Raw genomic sequence first — 27,848 nt, 5'->3', positions numbered from 1 at the left:
GAATTGGTGACCCCTTAATCATTTCACTAATTGTGTGGAAACGTAAGAAGTGATATATTTATTGTTAAAAATGTTACATCTTAATTTCCCATAAAAATGAACTATAGATGAAATATTAATAAAATATTTATTTTTTCTTTCAATTTTCCACGATTTTAACTATGTTTCGTTTTTTAAGGAATCACCATGAATATGTAAATCAACAATTTTCGCTAGATCTGATAATTCTTAATGTCAAATTGAGCTGGTGTCAACTTAATTCATGCACATATAACTAAAGTCCAAATAACCATGATCAAGTGATATATGTTTGATTTCTCCTAAGTAAGGTCTTGAGTTCGAGTCTTGTGAATGAAAAAAATACTCAATGAGAGAGTTAGTTCCACATACATATGAATGTTGTCAGCTCAGACATGATTGCCTCCAATGCGAAGATAAATGTTGGAAACAAAAAATATATATCTAAAGTCCAATAGACCAAATGTAATTCTATAAGAGAATAAATTATCTCATTATATCATAAGATGACTTAGTCCTCCAATCAGTAAAAGTATGACAAATATATTATTTTGTGTTGTTTTAGAAATATTTTTTGTAAAAAAAATTAAATATGACACATGTTATAATTTTATTAATTGAAAGAGACTTATTTTCTTATACTATCAGATACATTATATATCATCATTCTCTAACCCAATAGATATCAACTTTTTAACGTTACCAAATATTGTTTTTTTGTAACTCAAAAGGCAAAACTTTATATATTTAAAAATAAATATTATAAACATAATTATCCTTTAAACTTTAGTTATTAGTCTTAGAAGATAAAATAATTTATAATTATTAATTACAAAAGAGATAAAATTTAGATGTTTTATTCACCTTTACCCAATTTTCTATTCACAACTATTTACCAAACCCCACTCGTCTACTAACAAAATGTTAATATAGGGTATAAAGTCTTATTAGATCTCCAAAGTGGTCAAAAGGTTAAGAGTAATAATTGTTAAAAGGGATAACCACACATCCCGAAATAGATTAGTTCCTTACTGAAAAATGAGGAATATGGTTGGTAACAATGTTATGAAACCCGGTCGGATGTCAAACTGGAAAAGGTCCCGTATCAAGTTTAACCAGTTCAAACGACTAAATCGTCTGGTCAAATCAGGTAATTTAATATATAATTAATAATTTATCAATATATATATATTTATATATAAATGTAAAATTTTATATAATTAATAATAATTATATTGAAATAATATCTCTCAATATTATTTTGGACCACACTAAAATAAAAGGTTATATAATGTTATATTTTTTTAAATTTTAAGTAAATCGTTTGAACGAGAATTTTACTGATTCAAAACAATCAAATTCTTATTTGATTAAGACTGTAGACCTTAATCATTTAAAAAAAAAATATGATAAGTGGTTAAACCAGTTTTACAGTCTAATACGGTCGGTACTCATAAGAGTACCTAAAGAAACCCACTCATCTTAAACCAAAAACTTCTCTAGTTAACCCCCCTCTTTTCAAAGTTGTAAAAGCTGTAATAATCTCTCTCTCATTCTCCCTCTCCCTCTCCCTCGTCAATCAATTTCTCTTCCTCTGTTAACATTCTCCTTTGACCTCAACGGAACCCTTTCTTGAACATCTAGGGTTCCTTTCTCATTCCCAATTCTCGAACATTTAGGGTTTCCTCTTCTCACCCACAAAACCCTTTCTTCCTCCCTAGGGTTTCATCCTCTCGCGCATGAAACCCACCCAATTGGAAGAAAGGATGAGCGATTTCAAGCCATTCTCCGATTCATCGCAACCCGGTGGCTCCTCCTCCTCACGCTCCATCAGTGAAACCATCAATGGCTCTCACGAATTCACCATAAATGGTTACTCTTTGGCCAAAGGAATGGGTCCCGGAAAGTACATCATGAGTGACACATTCAGTGTTGGTGGTTACGATTGGGCAATTTACTTTTACCCTGATGGGAAGAACCCTGAGGATAATTCAATGTATGTTTCCGTGTTCATCGCTCTCGCGAGCGAAGGAACCGATGTTAGGGCGCTGTTTAAGTTGATACTTGTTGATCAGACTCCTAAAGGGAATAATAAAGTGCATAGCCACTTTGATCGGCCACTTGAAAGTGGACCTTATACTTTGAAGTATAGGGCTAGCATGTGGTACTTATAATGTTATGTTTCTTTGGTTTTGCTTTTGTATTTATTACTCAAATTGTGAACACTGTTTGGGCTGATAATAATTTTTTATTGCTTATTTGGGGTTTAAGGGTTTGAGTGAGAATAATGTGTTTGTAGGATTTCCCTATGGATGGGTTAATTATTGGCTGACAAGGTGTTTATTGATGGGCAAATTTTAAATTCCTTTGGAAAAAGAGAGAGCAAATCATCAGTTCAGTCCTTGAAATTGTAAGCATTGGTTGTATTATCATTTATTGACGATCGAAAATTAACATTTTAGTCTATATTCCCTAAAACTGTAGATTGGTCATACTGTAACAGTTGACGGGGCTAATATTACCGATGCTTACAAATTCAAGGACTTGTATGATAATTTCCTGAAGTCGGGGACTAATAGGACAGGAGGGTTTACTTGAAAATTTGGTGTTAGTCTGGTAACCAAGCTATGCATGTTGTTAACTAATAATTAGCTCATTGGTAACAGGTGTAGGTGATCTGATTTTGTTGCACAGTTCTACATCCTAGTTTAGTTGTTTCTTTTTTGTTATTTGTGATTTTATCCGGAAAAAAACAGTTGTAGGTGAGGAGTAAGCATTTAGATATAGCAGAAACATTTCTAATCTCCTCTATCTATCTTAATATTGGTATAATAAGTTTACTTATCCGTATTTGCCTTGTTGATTTTTTTGGGGCTAGTTGGCCGAAGGTTTTTGTCTCTGGTCTAAGTGATTCCTTCTATTAACCTTTATCGTGTTTGTTTCAGGGGTTACAAGCGTTTTTTCAGAAGGTCACTTTTGGAGACCTCAGACTATTTGAAGAATGACTGCCTTATCATGGATTGCACCGTTGGTGTTGTCAAAACTCGGTTTGAGGGGTCTAAACAGGGTATTGTTGTGCCACAGTCGAACATGGGCCGAGATTTTAAGGACTTGTTCGAATCTGAAGTTGGCTGTGACATAGTTTTCAAGGTCAAGAGTGAAAGCTTCAAAGCTCACAAGTTGATACTTGCTGCCCGATCTCCTGTGTTTAGAGCTCAGTTTTTTGGACTTGTTGGGGATCCTAGCATAGAAGAAGTGGTGGTAGAGGATATTGAGCCCTTTATCTTCAAGGTAGTATTCAACATTAATTACCCATTTGTTATCAAGATTATAAAATGTGAGAATTAAGGCGAACTTGTGTAGCCCTGGTAAAATGGAGTCTTATATGCAATTTGTAAGAGTTTAGAGTTTACATATTCAATATTAAAAAATATCACTTTTAAAATATGTATTCTAATACGACTATATTCATAATTGATATTCAAGATTCCAACTGAATAACAATGCCATTGATAATATAGAAATATAAAATTAATACTTGATCCCATTGATATATTAATACTTTGCCATGCACATACTTTATTTCATAATTTAACACAACAACAAAAACAAAGCCTTTTTGTAATTTAACATAACAAAACCATATACTAATAATGAAAACAAAACTAGCTTCATAAAGACATAAACCATGATATATTGCACTTTAGGCAATTCCAACCAAGTACCCCATTAAATTCCACTAAGTGTACATTTTGAGGCCAAAAGCATGTATAAATCTAGGCTTGTATATTACCTAGAAGATTTGAGAGTTTATTCATTATGCCAAATGCCAGTTCACTTGAACTTCTAAGAGTTTAACCAAGTGACTTTACATATGATTTAATTTATTTTGGTGTCTTAAGTTCGTAAACTCTTTAGAGTTTAACAACCATTAACAATGAACTGTTTGAACACATTCTTACAAGTTACAACATAAGAAACAACATTCTTGTTCCTATCACAATATATGGACAGTGAACCTTTAATACTTCTAAAAATATTAGTTTCAGGTCTGTCTCACATTTGTTTGCTTTTGTTTGTGAACCAGTCAGTTGGAACTGGGTATATCTTACCAATTTGTTCTTTGTGGTGGAATAATAAGATTTTAAGTTGCTTTTATCATAGTAAAAAGAAAAAAACTTTAGTTGCAACTTTTTGTAATGTCTATGTTGCATATTAAGAAAATGGCAAGTTAGCTTGAGTCTTTTGTTGGATATCTCCAAGGTTATTAAGCTTGCAATCTTCTTCATAGGACTGCACAATGTTATGCTTGTGTTGAAGCTGCAATCCCATTTATGCACACCAACTCGGTTGATCACTGTCTGATTACTGGACAAGATTATGAAATTGTTGAATATGATGAGTTTCATGATCTGTTTGAGCCACCATTTTTGTTTATGGGCAACCCATTTATTTTTCCAGAGAATGATCTGACTCCTGAGCCCACTTGAGCTCCAAACATGTTCATTCACTCATTTCTCTGATGTGCCTCTCATCTGAACATCCCATTCAAATTCGGCACACATTTTAATCCTAGTGCGCCCCATTTTACTCATTGCTGTTTGGTTGCTGATTGCCTGATTCGATGTGTGGGTTGCTTCTCTCGTTGCTACTGAGTTACTTGTGGCTTTGAGTTGAGGGTGATTGCTTGTGGCTGACAACGGGGTGGTTCAAAGAATGTTGAGTGGTAGTTCAACCTTGTTTGTACATTTTTTTCAGTGCTTTTGCTCTCCCTTTTTTAGTGTTTTGGTTCTATATTTGGTGATCTGCTTATGTAATTCTCTCCAATGTGTCTTGACTTGAAGTTTAACTAAATGTGATGTTGATATTATTTATTCTCAGTTATGTTACTTTGTATGCATATATATATGGTCAAATATAACAATTGAAGGCTAGTTATGTTATTTTTCATGTTTCATCCAACTTTTTACGTGCCTCAATCTTGACATCCTTGCTGATTGCTGTTTATGTCAGTTATGATCTCCTTTCACCTTATACTTGGCGAAGTTGTAGCTGTTGTTTTAAGATATTGTTCATACAGACCAACTTTTACCGTGTTGTCTGCTTGAATATTTCTGGCTGAATAGTAGTTATCCTTTCATAGTTTCATGTTAATCTAATTGATTGTCTGAAAAATCCTTTTATCTGGTTTTTCAGGCAATGCTTCTTTTCATTTACTCAGACAAGCTTCCTGACATATATGAGGTTATGGGCTCGGCACAGATTTGCCCATATACTGTCATGGTGCAACATCTCTTGGCTGCCGCTGATCTTTATAACCTTGATCGGCTAAAAATATTATGTGAATCAAAATTGTGTGATGAAATCAATGTTGACACCGTGGCCACAACACTTGCCCTGGCTGAGCAACACCACTGTCCACAGCTTAAGGCAATGTGCTTAAAATTTATTGCAAATCCAACAAACTTGGGAGGTGCGTATTATTTTAGAGTATAAATGTAAAAATTAATTATGTATTGCACTCTCGATGTTTCGCCATGTGTACCAAATTAATTACGTTTTCATGTTTCTTAGTTTCTTTAAGTTGCTAGTGTTGTGTCATATCTGTTTTTATATGTTCTATGGTCAAATACCAGTTATTAATGTCAGGACTATGTTAGAACTTGATTTGGTATACCACTTTTATCTTTTGTTTGTGATCTTTTTTTAAGGTAGTCAATGGAAGGAATTGTTCATATTTTTTCCTTTTCTTTTTAGAAGATAACTTCAACGGTTAAGGGAACTATACCTAGATACTTCCTGTAAGGAAGATACATTGAAATGAGAAGTAACTTGACTATAACTCCTAGGGATGGCAATAAAAACTGAACCCGTGGGTACCTGCCCGAACCGAACCCGAATTTAACGGGGAAAACCCGATGTGATGGGTTCTGGTTTTACCCGGGTTTAAATTTTGGGTTCGGGTTTGGTATAGTAAAGACCCTAACCCGCCCCGAAGTAAGGTAATTCAATTTAAAATTGAAATTTCTATCATTTGCCAATTGCTTTTAATTTCTAATTTTACTTTACATACTATTGGATCTTCAAACATAAAAGAAATGAAATAATACAAGAGAAAATAGAAATTTTTAGAGTAAAATTATTACATGAAAATAATATCATATTTTCCTTAATACTTTATCATTTTCGGGTTTTTTCTGGGTTCGGGTTACCTGAAACTCGACGGGTTCGGGAATGGTATTTTTATTTTCAACCCCGTTGAGTTTGGGTTTTGAATTTCGGGTTTGGGTATGTGCAAACCCGCCCCTGACCCGCCCCGTTGCCATTCCTAATAACTCCATCTTTTTGGGGCTTTTGTTCTAGGAAAATTCTGTTGGTCCATAGAAATAGGAAAGGGTTTTGAGGTGCATGTTATTTGTAGTATATTGTTAAAAGTGAAAACCTATAGGAATATTTTTCTCGGTTGTTTTATTTTAAACTTCTCACACACTCTTACAATGGGTCCAGACTTTAGAACTGTTGCCATGGAGTGTCTGGGGACACTACTAACAAATGGAAATAGGATGATAGTGAGTTATAGAAGAATTTCTGAAGCATAGGGAGCATGTCCACCATTATTAATGTATATATGTGTTCTAAGTACAGTCATCATTGTGATTCAGATGGAGATGGTTTCTGTTATTCGGACACAATGATTACAATCTTTGCAGTTTACATTGTGTTCCTTACAGTAATGCGGGGCTGTTTTGGCAGTATAATGCACAGCTTCTATCTGTCATTATTTGTTATCATCTACTCTACATTCCAAATTAATTATAACTCGAAATCCTTTAAAATTTCATTCCTTACTCCTGAAAACATTTGTTTTAGACTATTATTATAATACTATTTACTGTTCATTATTTACAAATTAGAAGATAAGAGAGTGAGCCTCGGCGTCAGCACGATGGTAAGGTTGCCTCTTACTGACCAAAAGGTATGAACTGTCAAGATTAGATTTTGTAGTTTGGGTTTTGATTGGTTTTGAATAGTTGGTTTGTAGATTGTTTATTTGATTGGTTTTGAGTAGTTGGTTGTGGTTTGTGTATTGATTTGTTATGGGACTTTGTAATTTAAAACTTGCATGCTGCTTACTCCTTACTGGGTGCCTCTTGGAACCCTTAAAATTTCAACTTTTGATGAAAAGTAACTGATGAATTGTCATGCCTTATTCAGCTGTAATGCAGTCTGAAGCTTTTATGCATTTGAAAGAGAGCTGCCCGACAATGTTGTTGGAATTGCTGGAGACGTTCACATTAGTGGATGATGACATAAGCCAGCCGTTGAGCAGGAAGAGAAGTGTCAGTAGCATATACGGGCAAGATTTAGCAGACGGTGCAGTTGCTGAATCGGCTAATCCAAATGTCAGGCGTGTTAGGAGGCGGACATGAAATTAGATTCCAGTATGGACCTTCAATCCTTAAAATGATATAGATACACCCTTGTTATGGAAGAACTTCCTGTTGGCTGTGCCTGTTAGTATGAGTAATTCACCATTTTCATTTCACCTTATACTAGTGCTGCTATATGTTAAGTTGCTTTGGAAGCATTTTCAATGGTAGGTTTGACATTAGAACAGTTCTAATGTAGGGTATATAAAGGTTTGATGTCTTTAATAAAAAGGTAAATAGCTGATATATTTGTTTTTAAGATCATGTATTTGAAGAATACAGTTTTATTTTACAAGTTATATAGATGAATGGTAGAACTTATTTTTCCCATTGGAGATGAACCATGGGTTATGTTTGATGCATATCTTTGGTGTAGGTGGATCCTGGCTTATCTGAAATTTTCAGGTCCACTTTGCCTTGTTTTGATGCCTTGTCTTATTTTTATTTCTGTAGAGTATATTGATAAACACCAGTATCAAATTAGAAAGAAAGGAGTAAGATAGAAAAGAAAAGCCCCTAAACCAGAATCAATTGGATTCTGCTAGGGTTCAAAGAACAATTTTATTGAATATAGGTAGTAGTAGAAGAAGAATTGTTTACAAAGGATCCCTCGATTCTAACACACTCACTGATTCCACTATCAGTTGGTATTCCCTCCAAAAGTAAGTAAACTACCCTTCCTCAATACTATTTATAACTAACTATCCCTATGGACAATTGTCCTAGTTAGTTATCCCTTATTTCTCCTAACATACACATGTTTAATTGGGTGTCTAATGGGGGCTAATAATGTCCCTAATATCCCAATACTTATCAATACCTCTCCCTCCCTAAAAGAGTCACCTTATCCTCAAGGGGAAATAAAGGGAACTTATCTTGCACCACCACAGTCGACTCTCAAGTATTATCACAAGTAGGTAATTGAGCCCATTTGACCAAGACCTCCATTTGCCCTCGCTTATCCTCCCTCTAATGGATAATGTCTTCGGGTTCCACCTCCAACTCGTACACCTCATTCAACATAGGCGGAAGCAATTGAGGTTGTTGATTCAGCTTGAGAGCTTTTTTAACAAAGAGACATGAAACACTAGATGCACCTTAGCTTGAGCTGGTAAATCTAACATATACGCTACCATACCCACCTGGGACTCGCAACCTGGTAAAGACCATAGAATCGGGTTGCCAACTTTGCACACGACCTGTTGGCTAAGGACTTGAGCTTGTAAGAGTGCAACTTTAAGTATACCCAATCACCCATTGAAAACTCCACCATCCGCATATGTTTATCTACTTGAGCTTTCATATGATCCTGGGCTTTGAGAAGATTTTGCCTTAACTCTCCCAAAACTTCATCCCTTTACTACACAAGTTGATTGAATTCTTCAACCTTAGATGGAACTGAACACCCTTTTATCAAGGTAGGTGGATTACAACCATGCAATGCCTTAAAATGGGTCATACCCGTTGAACTCTGGTAAGTTGTGTTGTATCAAAATTCGGCCCAAGATAACCAATCCAAACACTATTTCAGTTTAGGACTCACAAAACATCTCAAATAGGTTTCAAGACACCTATTTACAACTTTTATCTGTCCACAAGTTAGCAAATGATAGGAGGTACTGAGTTGAAGTTGCGTTCCAGCCAACCTAAACAACTCCTTCTAGAATTGGCTTAGGAAAACAGGATCCCGGTCAGAAACTATTGTCGACGGAAACCCATGAAGCTTAACCACCTCTTGAACAAATATAGCTGCAACATCTCGTGCTGTGAAAGGGTGACCTATAGCAAGGAAATGTGAATATTTAGACAACCTGTCAACTACCACAAAAATAGTATCCTTACCTCAGACCTTGGGCAATCCTCGGATAAAATCTATGGAGATATCACTCCAAACCTGGGTGAGAATTGGCAAAGATTGTAGCAATCCTCTTGGAGCCAAGGTAGAATACTTAGCTCTCTGACATATATCGCATTCCTCCACAAACTTCTTAACATCCCCTTTCATACCTTCTTAATACAAAAAACTAGCCACCCTCTTGTTCGTGCGAAAAAATCCTGAATGTCCTCCCATTGGTGTGGTATGACATTCAGCTAGAATGGTAGGAATTATGTTTGATACTCTAGAAAGGACCACCCCCTTTATACAATAGCATCCCATTCTTTAATTGAAAATCAGGATGAGAAGTGGGATAAATTACCAAATCATGTGTCACCTATTTCCACCTAGGATCCTCTAGAACTTCCGACATTTAATTTTCCACATCATCAGTGGTCAAGACTAAAATAGTTGAGTACATGTCTTTCCTGGATAAAGCGTCCGCATCTGAATTCTCATTGCCCAACTTATATTGGATTTCTAAATCCAACCCGGTCAACTTGGCTGCCCGCTTGAACTGCTCATCACTAAACAACCTTTGTTCCGTCAGAAACATTAGACTTCTATGGTCCATCTTGATAATAAAATGCCTGCCTAGTACGTAATGTCTCCACCAATGTACAGCCTATACTAAGGCCATAAGTTCACGTTCATACACTAACTTCAATTGTGCTCGCGTCGACAACCCTTTGCTCCAAAATGCCAACAACATCCCTTCTTGCATTAGGACCACACCCAACCCTGTACTGGAAGCATCCGTCTCAATAAAAAAAGTTAAAAAAATCAGGAACAACAAGCTTGGTAATTCGACCATAGCTGCTTTCAAAGAATTGAAAGCTCTAGTAATATGCTCAGACAATGTAAAACTATCATTCTTCAATAAATTTGTCAAAGGCTTTGCAAGTTTCCCATAATCTTTAATGAACCTTCGATAATAGTAGTTAACCCTAGGAATCCCCTCATCCCCCTAACATCAACTAGTCGAGGCCAAGTCTGCTTGAATGCTACTTTGGACTGATCAGCTGCTACTCCCTCCCCTAAAATAATATGCCCAAGATATTCCAATTTGTCGCGACCAAAACTACACTTTTTCTTGTTGGCTTTGAGAAAATTTTGGTGAAGTACCTCCAACACTTGTGCTAAATGAGACACATGGCTTGTCAAATCTTAGCTGAAAACTAAGATGTCATAAAAAAAAGCCTAACTCGAACTTCCTCAAAAACGATTTGAAGACTTCATTCATCAAGACTAAGAATTCATAATGCCCCTCATGCATCCTAAAGGCAGTCTTCTAGATGTTTTCTTCCTTCATTTGTATTTGATGGTACCCGACTTAAGATCCAGCTTCGAGAAAATATTTGCCCCACCTAGCTTATCCAACAATTCTTCTATAACTGGAATATGGAATTTGTTCGGAATGATAATTTTATTTAAGGCTCAGTAGTCAATGCAAAACCTCTATTCCCCACCCTTCTTCTTGACTAAAATAATGGGGCTAGATTATGGATTGATACTTGGCCTAATTACTCCGGCTGGTAGCATTTCTCCCATTAGTCTTTCGATTTCTGATTTCTTGAAATGATGACATTTATAAGGTCACAAATTTGTAATTTCGCCCCCTCCTTCAATTGAATTGCATGATCATGTCTCCTATTCGGTGGTAGCCCTTGCTGGTCCTGAAAAACAACATCATAAGTTTGTCGTACTAATACCAACTCCTCATATATGGGATTATTATCCAATTGAGTTTCTGATTCCTCTATACAGTGCAACATCAACCCTTCACCCTCCTCCTTCAGTACTTGCAAGAAGGCACCAACGACCAATTGTGTCCATGACAGTGTGGGATCCTGAGATCTTGTACCAATCAACACCCCTCTTCAATGACAACTCCAGTTTCCCAAAATCAACCTTTACCTCCCCGAGGCTAGCCAATCGATCCAACCGAGCACCATGTCTATCCCTTTCAACCCAAACAAGTAGAAATCTTGTCTCAACTCTAACTTATGGATTAGCAGATTCAACCCTTCGCACTTGCCTTGACATTGCACCTTATGACCATCTCCAACTTCTACTACATAGTTAGGAGTATTAGTCACGACTAACTTCATTTGTGCTACTAAATCGGTAGCAACAAAATTATGTGATGCCCCACAATCTAGCAAAATGATCACCGATTTTCCCAACAATTCTCCCGAAACCTTCCACGATTTGGAAGATGTCAAACCAACCATGGAATAGAGCGATAATTGTAGGGAGTTGTATTGCTTCGAGTCTGTCTCCTCCTCTATTTTATTCTCGCCATCTTAATCTTCTTCTAGAAGGATCATCCTTAACTATTTGTTCTTGCAGCGATGCTCTCTACTATACAGCTCATCACTCCTAAAACACCATCCCTTTTCTCTCTTGTCCTTCATTTCAGCCTCGGTAAGATGCTTGAAGTTTCCACTTCCCACCTGTGAACTTGCGGTGGGGTTAACCGACCCACAATTGCTAGCAAGACTGTCACCAATGGACTGCCCCTACTTCTTATCCAAGACCCACTTAGAATCTATCGTGACTATTTTGTTGTAGGAATTCCTTCTGGGATAACCTGCTGGTTTTGTAACTAGCATCTTTCTTATGCAAAATGGTGTTCTTCTTCTCAATCATCAACACCTTTTGTATTACTTCCGCAAGAGTGGTTAAATAAAAAAGCCTTACTTCCACCTGAATTTCTTCTTTCAAGCAATTCAAGAATACACCTTTTGTGAAGTCTTAATCCATTTCTTTAAGAGCCCTACATCATCGAAGGTTGGAACCTTCAGATCACTGCCACCTTGAACCCCTCCCAAGAAGGTTTAGGATTCCATCTTCCCCACCATTGAAACCAACTTAAAGCCTTCCCTTCCAAGGCCAACAAACGTCACATGCATCCTTTTAACCTCGGCAACCCCCCTCAACACGAAATACCTCTCTAGCTTGTAGGTCCAGCCATAAGCATCGTCACTAACGAAAATAGGGAGCTCGAGTTTTTGCCATTGTTTTCGCCAAAGGCCGAAATCCACGTCGTGCCCTCTGTTGGCGTCACTTGTTGCGTCATCACCAAATTGGGCTGCGATTTTGCTTGGACGCGATCGCAGCAAGAAGATCTTCCATCTTCTTGGTCTGCACCTCATTCAACTCTATACGCATCCGCATATCTTCCTTTTCTTGGGTCCAATTGTCGTTGCTTCTAGCCATCCATCTCCTTACCACCATACATGTTGCAACAGAAAACGTTTCATGCACCAAGTCAGTGCTCTGATACCAGTGATAAACACCGGTATCGAATTAGAAAGAAAGAAGGAGTAAGATAGGAAAAAAAATACCCTAAACCATAATCAATTAGATTTCGCTAGGGTTCTAAGAAGAATTTTATTGAATATAGGTAGAAGAAGAATAATTGTTTACAAAGGATCCCTTGATCCTAACACCCTCACTAATTCCACAATTAGTTGGAATTCCCTCCAAAAGTAAGTAAACTACCCTTCCCCAATACTATTTATAATTAACTAACCCTATGGGTAGTTGTCCTAGTTAGTTATCCCTTATTTCTCTTAACATACACATGTTTAATTGGGGTAATAATGTCCCTAATATCCTGATACTTGTCATATAAAAATAAGTGAAATTTTCAAAAGGAAGGAAGATAGATTATTAGATTAAAAATTATAACATTAAAACTTCAAATAAATTTATTCAATAAGCTCATTCTGCCTTACATAGGACGAGGGTTTGGTTTTAACTTTGATGAGTGGCTAGTGTTGTTTATTTTTTATTTATGTAAGATGCAAAGTGTATGAATTTTATATACTGTTAATATATCATTTATTATTCATGTTTTATTATTATTGTCACTTCAAAAAATATAAATGGATGATGTGTATTTACTAATTGTGTATAAATTTTTATATTGATCATGTATAAATATTATACTCTTTAATCAATCTAAAATAGAATAACATTGGTTCTGGTGTCTATATAATACTTTCTCATTATAAATTTTTTGTTGTTGTTGTTTTAAATATAAGTAAATTTAAACTAATTTTATATATTCTGAATAATACTTTTAATTTGAACAATGTTATATACCATACCATACATTGAATACTAATTGTAACTATTTATATTTTTTATTAAATCAAAGCAGGCTTTTAACTAATTTGTTTAAATGTGTAAAATTAGTTACATATGCTATAAAATAAATGTAGGGAGTATCTAGGTAGCATACTTGTTACTTGTACTTGGCTAATTACCATTTATGTAATTGCCATTAACTTTCCTCAAAGCGTATGTTCTAAATTTTGGTCACGTGCAACATTGATGAGCAAATGCAGCTTACACCAATTATTACTGTCAAAAGTGGCAAACACAAATAATCATATACGATAAAATTAATAATTTGAATGCATCATAGTCATTGTCTCTCCCAAAAATAGGTAGCAACATTAGCAAAAACATGCTCTAACTTTAGAAAGAAAAATCATGACTCCGTGGTCCGTGCTTTCATTCTCAAATCTAAAGTTTGCCAAAAATAACAATATTGCCAAAGATTCACAATGTAATATATTACATCATAAACTTCGGTTCACAAGGAATAATTAGATACTAACATTACCTAAAAACTTGTATGTCTTTCTCATTCAACCATCTTATTTATCAGCGGGTAATAATATTAGCCAAACATAGAAGTTAATTATACGTATCATTCCCACGCATCAAATTGTAACCTTATAACTCCATTCAATGTTCCAAATCTACTCAAACTATCAAATCAAATCATTTATTCTTGAACGGTTGTCCTAGTGTGGGAGGTATCATCTTTTTCATTAATGAAGAGATAAATATTTTAAAAAATAAAGGAAAATACAAGTTTTATGACACATTCATACTTTTAATTATAAGAAATCATTCTTTTGTCATTAAAAATAAAAAAAATAATCATACACTTGCCTCTCTATTGAGGGAAAGGATTTTTGTTCCTAGTGTGGGAGTTAAGTTTTTTTTGGTAAGTATCCTTCACTCTATAACTAAGTAATTATCTCTTTCGAATATATGATTATCCCTCTAATAAATATTACTCTCAATAATCAAACTTTTAACATTTTATTACATTTGACAATTTAACAAAACTTTCTATAACTAACCAATAATACTCATATTTGAAGACAAAGAAAAGGGTAAGAAAATACAATGATTGGACCTTAGGGCAAGTACCAACACGTGGCACGTTTACAAAGGTTGTCGACAGAGTATAATTTAATAATAAGAAGCCATAATACATGACCTTCCAGAAAGTTCTGCAAAACTCGTGGCCACAAATAACCGTATAATCTAACGGCCAACAATACGCCACGTGGACATATCACCACGTGAGCATCCAACGTGGCACACTCCTCCCTCTGAAAATGATACGCCCCATTTCACCATTCATTAGGTCACTTTCTTCTTCAGTCCAAAACCAAAATCTGAGCCTAAAGCTTCAAACTTTATTGCATTGTGATTCTGATTTTCATTTTTTTTATGGCTATGAATGGTGATGGGAATGAACCATTGAAGAAGAAAAGGTTGGTGTATATGTGGGGTTACCTTCCCGGAGCTCTGCCGCAGAGGACGCCGCTATTGACTCCGGTACTTGTTAGGGTTCCGCCGTCTAATTACTCGTGGGTGGATGTTTCCGGTGGTGGTTGTGGATTTGCTATGGCTATCTCTGGTGCTTAAAGCTGTCACCTTTCTAATTTGCTTATTCTTTATCACTGTTTTTTTTTAATTTCCAAATTGTTGTTTGAGTTTTTGAATTTTGGGATTTATTTGTTTATATATTTTGTTCTTGGGGTGGAGTAATTGAAGGAATTGCTTTTAAGTATTGATAAGAAGCGTGAATTGAGAACTTGGAAATTTGCATTTGCTATATATTTTCATTTTCATTGGAGCAGAAAATATATAGATACTAATGTGGTGTTGTTATTACAAGTTAATTCCATTTTTTTCTTCAGACAGTTTCTACTTTATTTTGATTAAATTATCCAGTTTGAACTTTACTTGCTATTTGTTTAAATTTAAGGAGACAAAATTAAATGGTTGCTACTGGTTCGCGAGGATTTCATTATTTTGTTTCAAACTGGTCTTACTTACTTCTTTATGTTGATGTTAATATGTTTAATGCCAGGACTAAGGATATATCTTCGCATGAGTCTAACTTTTTCTTTCTTTCTCTTGTTCTTTAAAATGATTGTATCTGCAAATGTACAAGCTTGTTCATTTTTTGACCTCATCATGTGTGTACTTTGTTGTGAGGGTGAGCCTCGGCGCAGCAGTGAGGTTGTTGCACTACCTTGTGACATAGGTCATGAGTTCAAATATCAGAAACAATCTCTGCTTTTTGGATACTGCTGCATACGTTTATTGACCTCAAAATGTGGGAGTCTCGTTGGCTGGGACATCCTTTTTTATGAGTGTATTTTGTTGTGAAGGCAGTTCTGTCAGTGCATTTCATTCTGAGACTTTTCTTTCACCATTTTATTTGAAATAATTCTGAATCATCTCGATGTATCCTCTTATAAATACTCCTAATTATACTCTATAGAGGTAGTTTTAAAAGCTTTTTACATACTCAAGACAATGATACCTTTACTTTTTCATGTAATACTTGTTTTTTACTGTTAGGAGGATATAGCGAAACTCTTTTATTTGCATAAAGATTCATCATTGATGATACTTTTTTACTTAATCAGAGTCAGGGAAGCTCATAACATGGGGTTCAACTGATGATCTAGGCCAAAGCTATGTGACATCTGGCAAGCATGGGGTAATGTATAACACGATGATGTAAAATGATACTTTGCATTTTTGTCTGTCGCCTAACGTTTTCTAGTTTATTTGTAAAAGGAAACTCCAGAGCCTTTTCCACTTCCAAATGAAGCATCTATTGTAAAAGCGGCAGCTGGATGGGCACATTGTGTTGCTGTAACAGGTAAGCTACGTTTACTTATTGCGCTTGCCAGAAAGGAAAAATCAATATTAATTAACATTGAATCTGTAATATTGTCTTCCTGAGGAATTATGCAATTCTTGTAGTTAACTTTCCCATGTAATGAATCAAAAATGGATTTGAAAAATTATCATTAAACTGGCAAGAGATTGTCCATCATGCAAATTTTTCTACCTGGTGTCGTTGTATATGTCAATGTATATTTTTGCTGTTCCTTTGCAGATTGTGGAGAAGTGTACACATGGGGATGGAAAGAATGTGTTCCCTCTGGAAAGGTATTTGTTGAACCATCAGCGGGGGTAAGTGTTGAAAAAGATGTACCAGGAAGGCAGAGTTTATTCTTGGTGGAGCAAGGTATGTTTGACCTCTTTACAACATTTGTCTACACTCTACAGCTACCTGTGCCTATCAGGGAATGGTTTATAGCCGAGGTGTACAAAGGGGAGTCGGGGAGTTGGGGAACTGCCACGATATAGGATAGTTTGATAACCCTAAAGAAAGCTGAAAAGAGTTTTGCCGCATCATGCTAGAAGGATACTTAGCCTTTATCTGTCTAACTGATCTGGAGTGATTTTGAAACAGTGAGCTCTCATTCTCAAGGATCAAAATCTACTGCAGGAACTGTCACCACCAGCACTAGTGGAGAAGAAAATACAAAGCGAAGGAGAATATCTTCAGCGAAGCAAGCAGCTGAAACCTCATCACCTGGTGATGATGTTCTGACAGCATTACCATGTCTTGTCACACTAAACCCAGGGGTAAGGATATCAAGTGTTGCTGCTGGTGGACGCCACACCCTAGCTTTGTCAGGTATCAGCTTCGTTATGGACTTCTGTAATTCTAAGCCTAAATTTTTATGCACATTAGTTTCCTCCATTATAACGTGACCATCTTTTAGTTGAAGTTGAAGCATCATATTTTCATATGGAAAGATCAGTTATGCAGTCCAAGACATGTGACTAATTCTGATTTTCTGTAAGTTTCAGATATAGGACAGGTGTGGGGTTGGGGCTATGGAGGTGAAGGACAACTTGGTTTGGGTTCCAGAGTGCGTATGGTATCGTCTCCTCAGCTTCTTCCTTGTATTGATTCCTCTTCTTATGTTAAGGATAGATCAGCATCACTGGATCAAGGAAGCATGAGCTCAGATGGACAGAATTTAAGAGTTCCTGGAAGTTATGTAAAAGGAATTGCCTGTGGAGGTCGACACAGCACAGTAATCACAGGTATATATGTGTCAGTCTATTCAGTGTCACAAGTAGACACCATTTAGGACAGCTTGCATTATTTTATTTGTGCAACCAAAATTGAGAATATCCACGTGCTTCATTTATAATGCAATTTAATGTCCGTATTGGTGCTTAAAGGTAATTGGTGAGCCTTGGCGCAATGGTAAGTTTGCTTGCCTTTTGACCTGGAGGTTATGGGTTCAAATCCTGGAGACAATCTCTTCTAACGACATAAGGTTGCACACATCTACCTTCCCCAAACCCAACTACGTGGGAGCCTCGTGCACTGAGCTTCCCCTTATTGGTGCTTAAAGGTGTTAAGAAAGATAAAAGTAGTTTTACATTAGATGGCACAATCATATCTGGAATTGTATGGTTTGGTGATAAGAGGGAGAAACAATATCCTAACAGAAGCTCCATCGAATTAGTTTGTCATTCTGGATGCCAGATATAGAGATGAATGCTTACAATGTTAAAAATTTGACAAACTACAATAGATGCCGATTTTTGATGCTGATATTTATGTTAAATTCTTGGATGCTGATATTTATTGTGAAGTTTTTCATTAAATTTCATAATTCATGGATGCTGATATTGCAAACTACAATATCTATATGTTGAACTATAGATGCTGGAGCTGTGCTTGCTTTTGGTTGGGGACTTTATGGACAGGTAATTTTGTGGTGAACTAGGGATTTAAAGCTTTTCCTCTACTTATATTGCATATCTATTTGGCGATTAAAGTTATCTGCAGTTGTATTTTTTTTTTTTGTAAAAAAATAATACACATTATGTTTTGATGGGTAACAACATGAGAAGCACAGAAATAATTTTAACTAAGTTTTGTCCTATTAGAAAGTATGTAGTGGTGCTCAATCAGTCAATCCTTCATTGTGCTGACCATGAAGTTCACTTCCTAGGGGCCTCAAAAAAGATGAAAAAAATTATCGGTTGGGTTACATGTGTTTTCTTGACATGAGATGTATGAACTATCAACCAATGCACTTTATTACTTCATTTGGCATGCTTCCATCATCTTGTTTATTTTGCTAGCTAGTACTTGGTGCTCTGAATAAGTGACACGTGCCTTATCAAAATTGTGAGTTGATTTTCCTGAAATTGCTTGAGTTTTTATGGAATACTTCCATCAAATTTACTTTGCATTAGAATGAATCTAAATTATTCTTTGCTGTGGTAAAATATTCATCTTCGGTACTGCTTGGATATTATCAACTGTTAACCATTCTTTAGGATCAGCATGTAGGTAAAATAGAATATGGTGGGCAAATGCGATGTAGATGTTGACGATGAGGTTCACGCTAACAAGGGATAATTTGTTCTGTTCCTTTACAATATTTATCTTTCTAGTCGCGCTCTTTGTTGATGAATGCTTATACTTGTTATACTTAATTAATGCTATTATTTTGATGAAGTGTGGGCAAGGAAGTACAGACGATGAACTGAGACCGACTTGCGTATCTTCCTTATTGGGTATCCGAATAGAGGGAGTTGCTGCAGGACTGTGGCATACTGTCTGTATATCTGCTGATGGTGATGTCTATGCATTTGGTGGAAACCAATTTGGGCAGCTAGGAACCGGTGTTGATCAAGCTGAGGTGTGTTTTAGTCATCTCATAGATTCTCCACTTGTCATTACTAAAATTTAAAACAAAACATAATGATTTATTTCTATTAGTCTCCAGTGTACTATGATATATTATATAATTCCTGTCCATAATGCAAGTTGATTGTTATCATGCACTTAAATTCTAATGAGGCAAAAGGTGACTCTACCTTTTGAAGTGTTTAACTTGATTTTGAAGCAGACTCTACCAAAGTTACTGGATTGTCCGAGCTTGGAAAATGTGAATGTAAAAAGTGTATCTTGTGGGGCTCGTCATACTGCTGCAGTGACAGGTATATAATAACTAACCAACCTATTTTGCAATTTTCATAACTGTCGGTGGAGCTACTCTCCCAGATTTTACTATTTTAGTCACTTTAATGTATCTATAAACAGTGCTACACTTGAATACCTGTGATTTCTCTTGTCCTTTTTGTATCTGGAAGTTGCTTTTGATCAATTGAGCGGGGAGCAACATTTTCCTTTTCCTTTATTCATAATTCATTCTTTAATTCCTTTCCCTGCCTATGTTATGCTTTATGCTATACATAGCCGGTCCCAAGCCGAATAAAAGGTTAGGCTTGTATTAGGTAGTCAATAACCAACGTAAAACTTTGTCGAATCTCAATGACATGGACTATTCTTTAATGGCTTTGGCTAAGTTCTGAGAAAGGTAGTTTTCCACAAGCTTGCTTGAGTTAGTTTGGTGAGAGACAGGAAAAATAGTTTTTTTTTTCCTTTGGCAGGATGCTGCTGTAACTGTGAAATAGTGTTGAGGTGAAAATATTCTTAAACCGTATAAATTCCACAATGACAAGGTGCTAGTTAAACTGAACAATCTTTGGAGAGGGCTGTCAATAAATTGTTAAATGTGGCATCTTTTATACACTAAGCCTAGAACAACAACAACCAAATCTTAATCCCACTAGGTGGGTTCAGCTACATGGATCTGACGACTCCGTAGGCCTACCTGGTAAAAGAACTCTCTGTTTCTTCGTTAGTGTCACTGAACAAGATGGCTAAGCAGGACTTCGAATCAGAGAGTAGCTAGGGTGAAACTAGGAAACTTTAATTGGGGATTCTAATTACATAATTGCTACAGACTAAGAAATTCTTTTAGAGGGGGCTCACCTTGAAAATTGTACGTAGTATTCATAGGCGAAAAACTCATTTGAGGGCCTGCACCTCCCAAATTTACATGCTGTTCCACTCCTAGATACCACATTATTGTTTTATACTATCATAATAGCCATACATGTTCTTTTTGGCCATAGTTATGGATACTCACATGGCTATTTTTCCATTATTATGTGCTCATTGTCATTGATGTTGTATTTTGATTTTATTGGAAGGTAAAAACACATAATTTTGCATGTATATTCTCATTAGTTCTTTTGTTTTTTTCTCTGCAAGATGATGGGAAAGTCTTCTGCTGGGGATGGAACAAGTATGGACAGGTAAATAGCACTAGTTTTCATGTATCTCACTTCATATTTTCAACAATAATATTTATAGAAAATCATATCTGTCCACATGTATTTTAAGTGATAAGGGAATAGTTACTCTGTGGATTAGTCTCACTCTTGTTGTGGTATCATGCTATATAAATTGTTATAATTTCTGGGTATGGCAGCTGGGACTCGGGGACGTGATAGACCGTAATATTCCTTCTGAAGTCACCATTGAAGGTTGCACCGCTAAAAATGTTGCATGCGGCTGGTGGCACACTCTTCTCCTGGCCGAATCACCTACCTGATGTCATGTCTTCCTCAAGGATCTTCACTCAATTTTGTTAGTTAGCTGTTCTTTTGATTGGTAAATCATGAGGTCATATGTATATGTATATACAATAGTGGTATACATATGCACATATATATATATGCACATATATATATATGTATGTATATATATATGTATATATATATATATAGTGTTTGTATTCTTTCATGGTGTGCTTCACTTTGACTGGCTCTTGCATTTAACAGCACCCAATTGTGATTTATGGTCTGGGAAGAAAATACTAGGGTCATTTCCACCTATGTAACATTCTTCATGGTGTATTTTATTTTTATTTTTATAAACTGACCAGTGTAATTAGATGCCCTTGAAGTTGGATGGTCACATGTGATTGTGGGGTATGCAATGTTTTTGTAGATTAGTATGTATATACTCTTGCAAGTTGGCTCAAATGTTACATGTACTGGTTCATATTGAACTTTTTTATGAAATGCAAATTCTAGTGTTCTCAATTCTCTATTTCTGAATCAGTTGACAGTGGAACCTTGGTATTATTCCATGGTCTCTAGTCATATTACATAATTTTATTCCAATTACTTGCAAATATAATGTTAGTAGTATCAGTATCATTTGATCCATGTATTCGGTTGATTAAAGTTTGGTTGTTAATCTAAATATAATATAGATTTTTGACTGATTTAGTTCAATTAATGTTGAAAAATGAATTACACTAGAAGATTTAAAAATTAAAAGTGATAGCTGATATACTTGTTTTCTTGCAAATTATATATAAATGTGACGTGATAGAAATCAAGATACTGAGATTATAGCATAATTAAAGTACTCAAATACAAGAAGCTGTTCTCCGCTATCTCTCTTGGGTAATTGTCTCTTCTGTGATGAAGATCATCTAGGTAGATGGTGGCTTATCTTGTGAATGAAGAAATTCGTTGAATGATGATATTTTTATTATTTCATATCTATACGTATACTCATTTTATTAATACTTATTAAAAGGTTTTTGTTTTGAAAATAACAATTAACATATGATTAGTAATTATAATTTTGGCACAAAAAAAAAATGATGTTTAGGAAAATGGTTGAGAAGATGGAAGTTAGTAAGAGAAAATGTGGTGCATCCATTGTTGATTTAATTTAGTCAACTTTTTGTTCAGTCATTGGTGTATGAACTCCATGGAATGTTTAAGGGATGAGTAAGAATCATCTCCATTAATAAAGAGATAAATGTTACAAAAAACAATGAAAAATATAATATGGTAAGACATTTTTATCCTTTTATATATAAGGAAATAATACTTTTGCCATTAAAAATAGAAATAAAATTAAGTATTTGTCTATCCATTAATAGAGATAATCCTTATTTTATAGATAATAATAGACTAATCACTTTTCAGGAATAGAAATTATTAAAGTAAATTTCTATTCTTTAAAATTCTACTCTTTAAAAATGAAAAATTACAATTTGTCATAAGGATAGAGGAACAGTATACTTCCTTTCCTCAAATCATTATAATTATAGTTGGAATGTGTGGCTTCTTTAAGTTAATAAAAAACAAACCCAATCAATCATATCATTTTCTATTAAAGAACTATATAAGTTTAATTTCTATACTGTACTTAGGGATATAAGAGTGAAATAAACTCTTGCCAAACACAACAATAAAAAAATATTTTTGTCATTTTGTAAATATTAAAAATAAACAATAAAGTTTAGAGTACATATGACTCAACACAATTAACAAATGTACTGTCTAAATACGAGGTGTGCAAGATACTAAAACACTCTTTGATTCATAATCAACTCTCCAATTTCATAAATCTGACTTGCAGATCAACACTGTCCAAGATGGAGCAAAAATGATTTTCGGTTTTGTCGAAAAATATAATAACAACTCCATTTTCTGGTTGAAAAATCTATCTTCCCAAGAAATCAGATGGAGATAATGACTATTTTCTCCAAACAAAAAGTATGTTTCAAAATGTAAAAGTACCCAAAAAACCCCACCCATAAATGGCCAAACCAAACTAAATAAACAATATGCCTGTGCTGCTCCACCAAACAAGGCCTTAAGTTCCTTATTATGAGACTAAAAGCAAACTCCAATTATTAATTATGAGGAAAAAATGTATGTAACTGTACATTATAATATGACTTTTATACATTATTAGTATATTATTTATCATCTATGTTTAATTATTGTTGATTTCTAAAAAAAAATTATACAAATAAATAGTAGATAATGTATTAATTATGTGTAAATTTTTACATTAACAACGCATAAATATTACATTGCTTATTTTCAAACTTCTAACAAAAGAAAGTAAAATAAGAAAGTGTACGTAGTTATATAATATATTAGTTAAGTTTGTTTTTTTGTCTGTTTGGCTCCTAAAATAAAAGCGAACATGAGACAAAACAATCATAACAGCTCACGACACTACAGAAACCGTTGGGTTTGTTTGGGTTTGAGGGTTTTTATGTTCTTCCCATTTCACAGCCTTCTAACTCACTGAGTCGACTCGCTCTTAATTCGGTTTTCTGAATTTCGATCTTAATCTTCATTTTAGGTAAATTCTACTCTCTTCATTTTTTCAATTCCTGTTTGTATTGAGATTAATCTCTATTACGTTCTGATTCTGAATAACGTGGTTACTTTTTTTGAACTCTTGCTTACACTATTTGTTGTTTTCCAATTCCTATTATTTGAATTCGATCACATTATGTTGTGTTAATTAGTGTGAAGAAAAATGTGTGCTAGTCTAGATCTGGTGCTGGTGTTGATTTTTGTGTGTGTGTGCTTGGTTGCATTATGTATTACTATTCAGTAATTTTCATTTCCATTTTTCTTATGGATTTGGTGCCAAGGTTCAAGATTTTTGGGTACATACTAGTGTGAAGCAAAAAAAGGGCTAAAATGCACATATTGTAGAAAACTGAAAACCCTTGTTGTTCACAAACTCAGTAAAAGTTTATTCCTATAAATTTAATACTTTGTGCATGCATACAAAACTCTCTGTAGGAACCATAGGCATCTAGATGAAAAGGGATCCTTGCATTTGAGCAAAAAAAAATTCTAAAATTTCTAATTGTATTAGATAAGTGGTAATTTGTATTTTGTATTTTGTAACTGGTTGTGATAGGTGAGGGTATAATGGGGCTGGCCTTGTTTAGCTTGGGTCCAATGGATCTAGGAGATTTGTTCACTATATGGGTGTTTAAATGAGATAAAAATTGTACGAAAAAGCTGTTTTTGGAGTTAAAAGTTGTGTTGGGTTTTTGCAGAAGCTAAAACTTTCAGCATTGTGTTTATTAAACTTTCTGATTATTTTGAAATCAATCATGTTTTTTCCATTTTAATCTAACCACCAACAATACTTTATTAATGTAAACATAGCTTCATAATTCTTTTTCTTTCTGTAGTTTACTATATAAGTAATTTTTTAAACAATTCAAATGAAACGGACTATCTTAAAATTGTTTTTCATCCAACGCATCCAAATGTAAAACTTAATCTGTTCTAATTGATTATTGTTAATCCATTTTACACACTCAATTATTGCAATAATTTATTTTTGCACCTAATTCAAACACAACCTACATGTTTATCTGTAAAAACTAGCTTCAGCTAGATAATATTCTCTCTTTTCCAATATACACTCCAAGAAATTTGTCCTTGCAAATGATACATAGAAGAAACCTCTTTCACTTGGTGATGCAAGTAGACTCATTACTATGCGCTCTACTTATATCCAGTACATATGGCCTAATCTGACGAATCATTTGTTTAATTTATATATTTTATTAGTGATTCCATAATTTTTCCTCATTCTAGTTCTAAATTTGTTGACAGAGTATACAATGTAGCTATACCCAATATCCCAATCTGTAGCATATACCCAAGTGATTTTGTTATTATGAAAGCTATATAGGAAAACATACATTAAAAAAGTAGGAAACAGCCTCGCTCTCTAGATTATCAGCAGAATACGAAATGTTTACTGTGTACGCAATGATTTTCATGATTTCAGTTTAGATACGATGCCATTTATGATCAACCCTCTCTGGATATGTCATTTTTGTCGTTCTGATTAAAAACTAGTTCCCGTGCATAGCTGGTTTTTGTCTTTGTATCGGTATCCTGCTAAAGCCTTCACGTCACTTTTACTTTCTTTGTACATCTGTGATCCTTGTAATAACACATAACGTAATTATTTTTGTTGCTTCTTTGGGTAGAGTGCTTAATTCCTGGGATCTTATGTTGTAAGCTTCTTTAGCTGACTGCTTTGTACTTTTCCTTTTTGTTTCAGTTACCATCATTAATTGCAGTGCCACACTCCTCAAAACACCTGTCACCTGAGGTGCAAATTCTTGCCAGTTGTTTTTATTTATTTATTTACAAATGTCACTTAGGAATTCCGTGCAAGTTACTCTGTCTTTCCTGGCATTGGTACTTATATGACGGTGGAATTTATCTTCTCATATTTGAGACTGTTATCTATATTCCTTTCTTGGTGTGCGCCTAAGTTTATAATTACAGGAAAAGCAAAGGGCATATCAAAATGAAGGCATTGATTCTTGTCGGAGGGTTTGGAACAAGGTTGAGGCCATTGACACTTAGTGTTCCTAAGCCTCTTGTTGATTTTGCTAACAAGCCCATGATTTTGCATCAGGTAAGGCTTTTTGGACCCTCTTTTATTAAGTCTTACATCTTTTATGCTATATAAGTAAATTAGGGGTAGGATGAGTTGGCATGTTTTATTGACTCCTGGATAGATGATTGGTATAACAACCACCGTTGAGTCTAGCTGAATTCTGTAAAAGTTCTGGCTTTTTGTTTTGGTTCCTCAACGCTACTCTCTAGATGTATGATAAGAAAAGCTACTTCTTTAGCTGTTCGAATCAAAATTTTGATGCTAAGAAGGTGCTAAAACTCGGCAAAATATTCAATTTGTATAGTTCTTTTTTTTCCATTTTAGTATGTGAAAGTATAGATTCTCTCAATTGGAGTAAATTAGATTGCTTTCAATAGTTGTTTTCCCCTTCATTAATCAATTTTTGGTGGATAGAGCGTGGGGTTTTTTGCATTCGTCAAATCATCTTCCCCTTTACTCATGAAGTCATAAAATCGCTCTTGTTTGCTTGAGAAGTCATTTTGAATTTCATTAGTATTGACTGCTTCCTCTGTGTGTTTTCTGTATGTTGTTATCCTCACTGTCCTTTTACAGCCTGAGTATGTACTTGTACATGTGCATGACTTGAATATGTATTTATGTGTGTTCTTTGTGTATATGGTTTACCGATCTACCTTTCAATTTTAATCTTTCCAGATAGAAGCTCTTAAGGCCATTGGAGTCAACGAAGTGGTACTAGCTATCAATTACCAACCAGAGGTAAAGGATTGTGGCTGTCCTTACCACACAATGTAGTTAATGCTTACAGAGATTTACATGGGCAAAGTTTCCTTTTATTTTGACTATGGTGACACTTCCTCTCGCAGGTGATGTTGAATTTCTTGAAGGAGTTTGAAGCAAAACTTGGCATCAAAATCACATGTTCTCAAGAAACTGAACCGCTGGGGACAGCAGGTCCCTTGGCTCTTGCAAGGGATAAGCTGATAGATGATTCTGGAAAGCCATTTTTTGTTCTCAACAGTGACGTTATTAGCGAGTACCCACTTAAAGAAATGATTGAATTCCACAAATCCCATGGAGGAGAAGCTTCCATAATGGTGACAAAGGTAACAACTGAAAATTGATTTATATTGCGAACATGTGAAACTTTTAAGAATAAGTTGGAATATTCAATATCATTTTTTCATCTACTTGTGTAGGTTGATGAGCCATCAAAATATGGTGTGGTTGTGATGGAGGAGACCACCGGTCAGGTTGACAAATTTGTGGAGAAACCGAAGCTGTTTGTTGGTAACAAAATCAATGCTGGAATCTATCTATTGAACCCCTCAGTTTTGGATCGAATTGAACTGAGACCCACTTCTATCGAGAAAGAGGTTTTTCCGAAGATTGCAGCAGAGAAAAAGCTATATGCAATGGTGCTTCCGGGATTTTGGATGGACATTGGACAACCAAGGGACTATATTTCTGGCCTGAGACTCTACTTGGACTCACTGAGGAAAAATAATTCTTCTAAGCTGGCCAGTGGCCCTCACATTCTGGGGAATGTCATTGTGGATGAGACTGCCAAAATCGGTGATGGGTGTCTCATTGGACCTGATGTTGCAATTGGTCCTGGCTGCATTGTTGAATCCGGTGTCAGGCTCTCATGCTGCACTGTAATGCGTGGAGTACGCATTAAGAAACACGCTTGCATCTCCAGCAGTATCATCGGGTGGCATTCCACTGTCGGGCAATGGGCTCGTGTGGAGAATATGACCATCCTTGGAGAAGATGTTCATGTAGGTGATGAAATTTACAGCAATGGTGGTGTGGTTTTGCCCCACAAGGAGATCAAGTCAAGCATTCCGAACCCAGAGATAGTTATGTGACATGGATATCTTCTTGAATTCTTAGCATGGGGTTGGGTGGTTGTAAGTTCTAGTCTGAATTATGTTTGTTTGTTGCAGTTGTGTTATCCTAGTTTCCTTCTTTTCACCCAAATCCTTCTCTTATCACAATTTTCAATGTTGAAAGGTGTCTTCGTAATGAGCTTAATTATGGTCTTCTTTTCCAATGTGCACTTTTCAGTGCGTGTACAGAATAATTAAATTATTGAGTTTTTACTAATTAGTTGAGATATATTCTGCTGAGAACTTCATAACTGGTGAGCCATTGTCACTGAAACATTTGGACATTAAATTACCGGTCATTAAACTGATCCGGTATGGTGGTATAACTGTTTAATAATTTATTCACTAATTAAACTGTCTATTGGTGAAACTATATA

The 27,848-nt window shown here is 35.2% G+C and overlaps 3 protein-coding genes across 7 annotated transcripts; all 3 read left to right on the top strand.

Moving 5' to 3' along the window:
- LOC109345101 (BTB/POZ and MATH domain-containing protein 3-like) lies at positions 1,529–17,746 on the top strand. Of its 4 annotated transcripts, XR_002107386.1 has the most exons (6): positions 1,533–2,182; positions 2,964–3,309; positions 5,215–5,491; positions 7,234–7,519; positions 8,175–8,177; positions 17,734–17,746. XR_002107386.1 is itself a non-coding variant. In XM_019583892.1 (5 exons), the coding sequence occupies exons 1-5, from the start codon at positions 1,758–1,760 to the stop codon at positions 7,237–7,239; spliced, it is 1,077 nt and encodes a 358-aa protein (XP_019439437.1). In that variant the 5' UTR covers positions 1,529–1,757; the 3' UTR covers positions 7,240–7,349. The 4 variants fall into 4 exon arrangements, 2 of the variants coding, with proteins under 2 accessions (XP_019439437.1, XP_019439436.1); XM_019583892.1 differs by lacking the exons at positions 8,175–8,177; positions 17,734–17,746 and adding an exon at positions 5,555–5,559 and having other exon boundaries at positions 1,529–2,182; positions 5,215–5,509; positions 7,234–7,349; XR_002107387.1 differs by lacking the exon at positions 8,175–8,177 and having other exon boundaries at positions 7,234–7,586.
- Positions 14,641–21,443, top strand: LOC109345100 (ultraviolet-B receptor UVR8). 2 transcript variants are annotated; one of them, XM_019583889.1, is made up of 11 exons: positions 14,641–15,058; positions 16,080–16,153; positions 16,234–16,318; positions 16,559–16,690; positions 16,919–17,146; positions 17,323–17,562; positions 18,194–18,237; positions 18,999–19,181; positions 19,392–19,482; positions 20,603–20,646; positions 20,823–21,443. In XM_019583889.1, exons 1-11 carry the CDS (start codon positions 14,869–14,871, stop codon positions 20,943–20,945), a joined length of 1,434 nt encoding a protein of 477 aa, XP_019439434.1. In that variant the 5' UTR covers positions 14,641–14,868; the 3' UTR covers positions 20,946–21,443. The 2 variants fall into 2 exon arrangements, with proteins under 2 accessions (XP_019439434.1, XP_019439435.1); XM_019583890.1 differs by having other exon boundaries at positions 14,642–15,058; positions 16,955–17,146.
- LOC109345099 (mannose-1-phosphate guanylyltransferase 1-like) lies at positions 23,344–27,700 on the top strand. Its single transcript, XM_019583888.1, has 6 exons — positions 23,344–23,515; positions 25,256–25,306; positions 25,486–25,618; positions 26,276–26,338; positions 26,446–26,685; positions 26,779–27,700. The coding sequence occupies exons 3-6, from the start codon at positions 25,508–25,510 to the stop codon at positions 27,448–27,450; spliced, it is 1,086 nt and encodes a 361-aa protein (XP_019439433.1). The 5' UTR covers positions 23,344–23,515; positions 25,256–25,306; positions 25,486–25,507; the 3' UTR covers positions 27,451–27,700.

Source organism: Lupinus angustifolius, chromosome LG04 (genome assembly GCF_001865875.1).
Source record: "Lupinus angustifolius cultivar Tanjil chromosome LG04, LupAngTanjil_v1.0, whole genome shotgun sequence".
NCBI lineage: Eukaryota > Viridiplantae > Streptophyta > Magnoliopsida > Fabales > Fabaceae > Lupinus > Lupinus angustifolius.
Note: the sequence above shows the minus strand (reverse complement) of the source record. Positions and strands in the feature narration are given on the sequence as shown.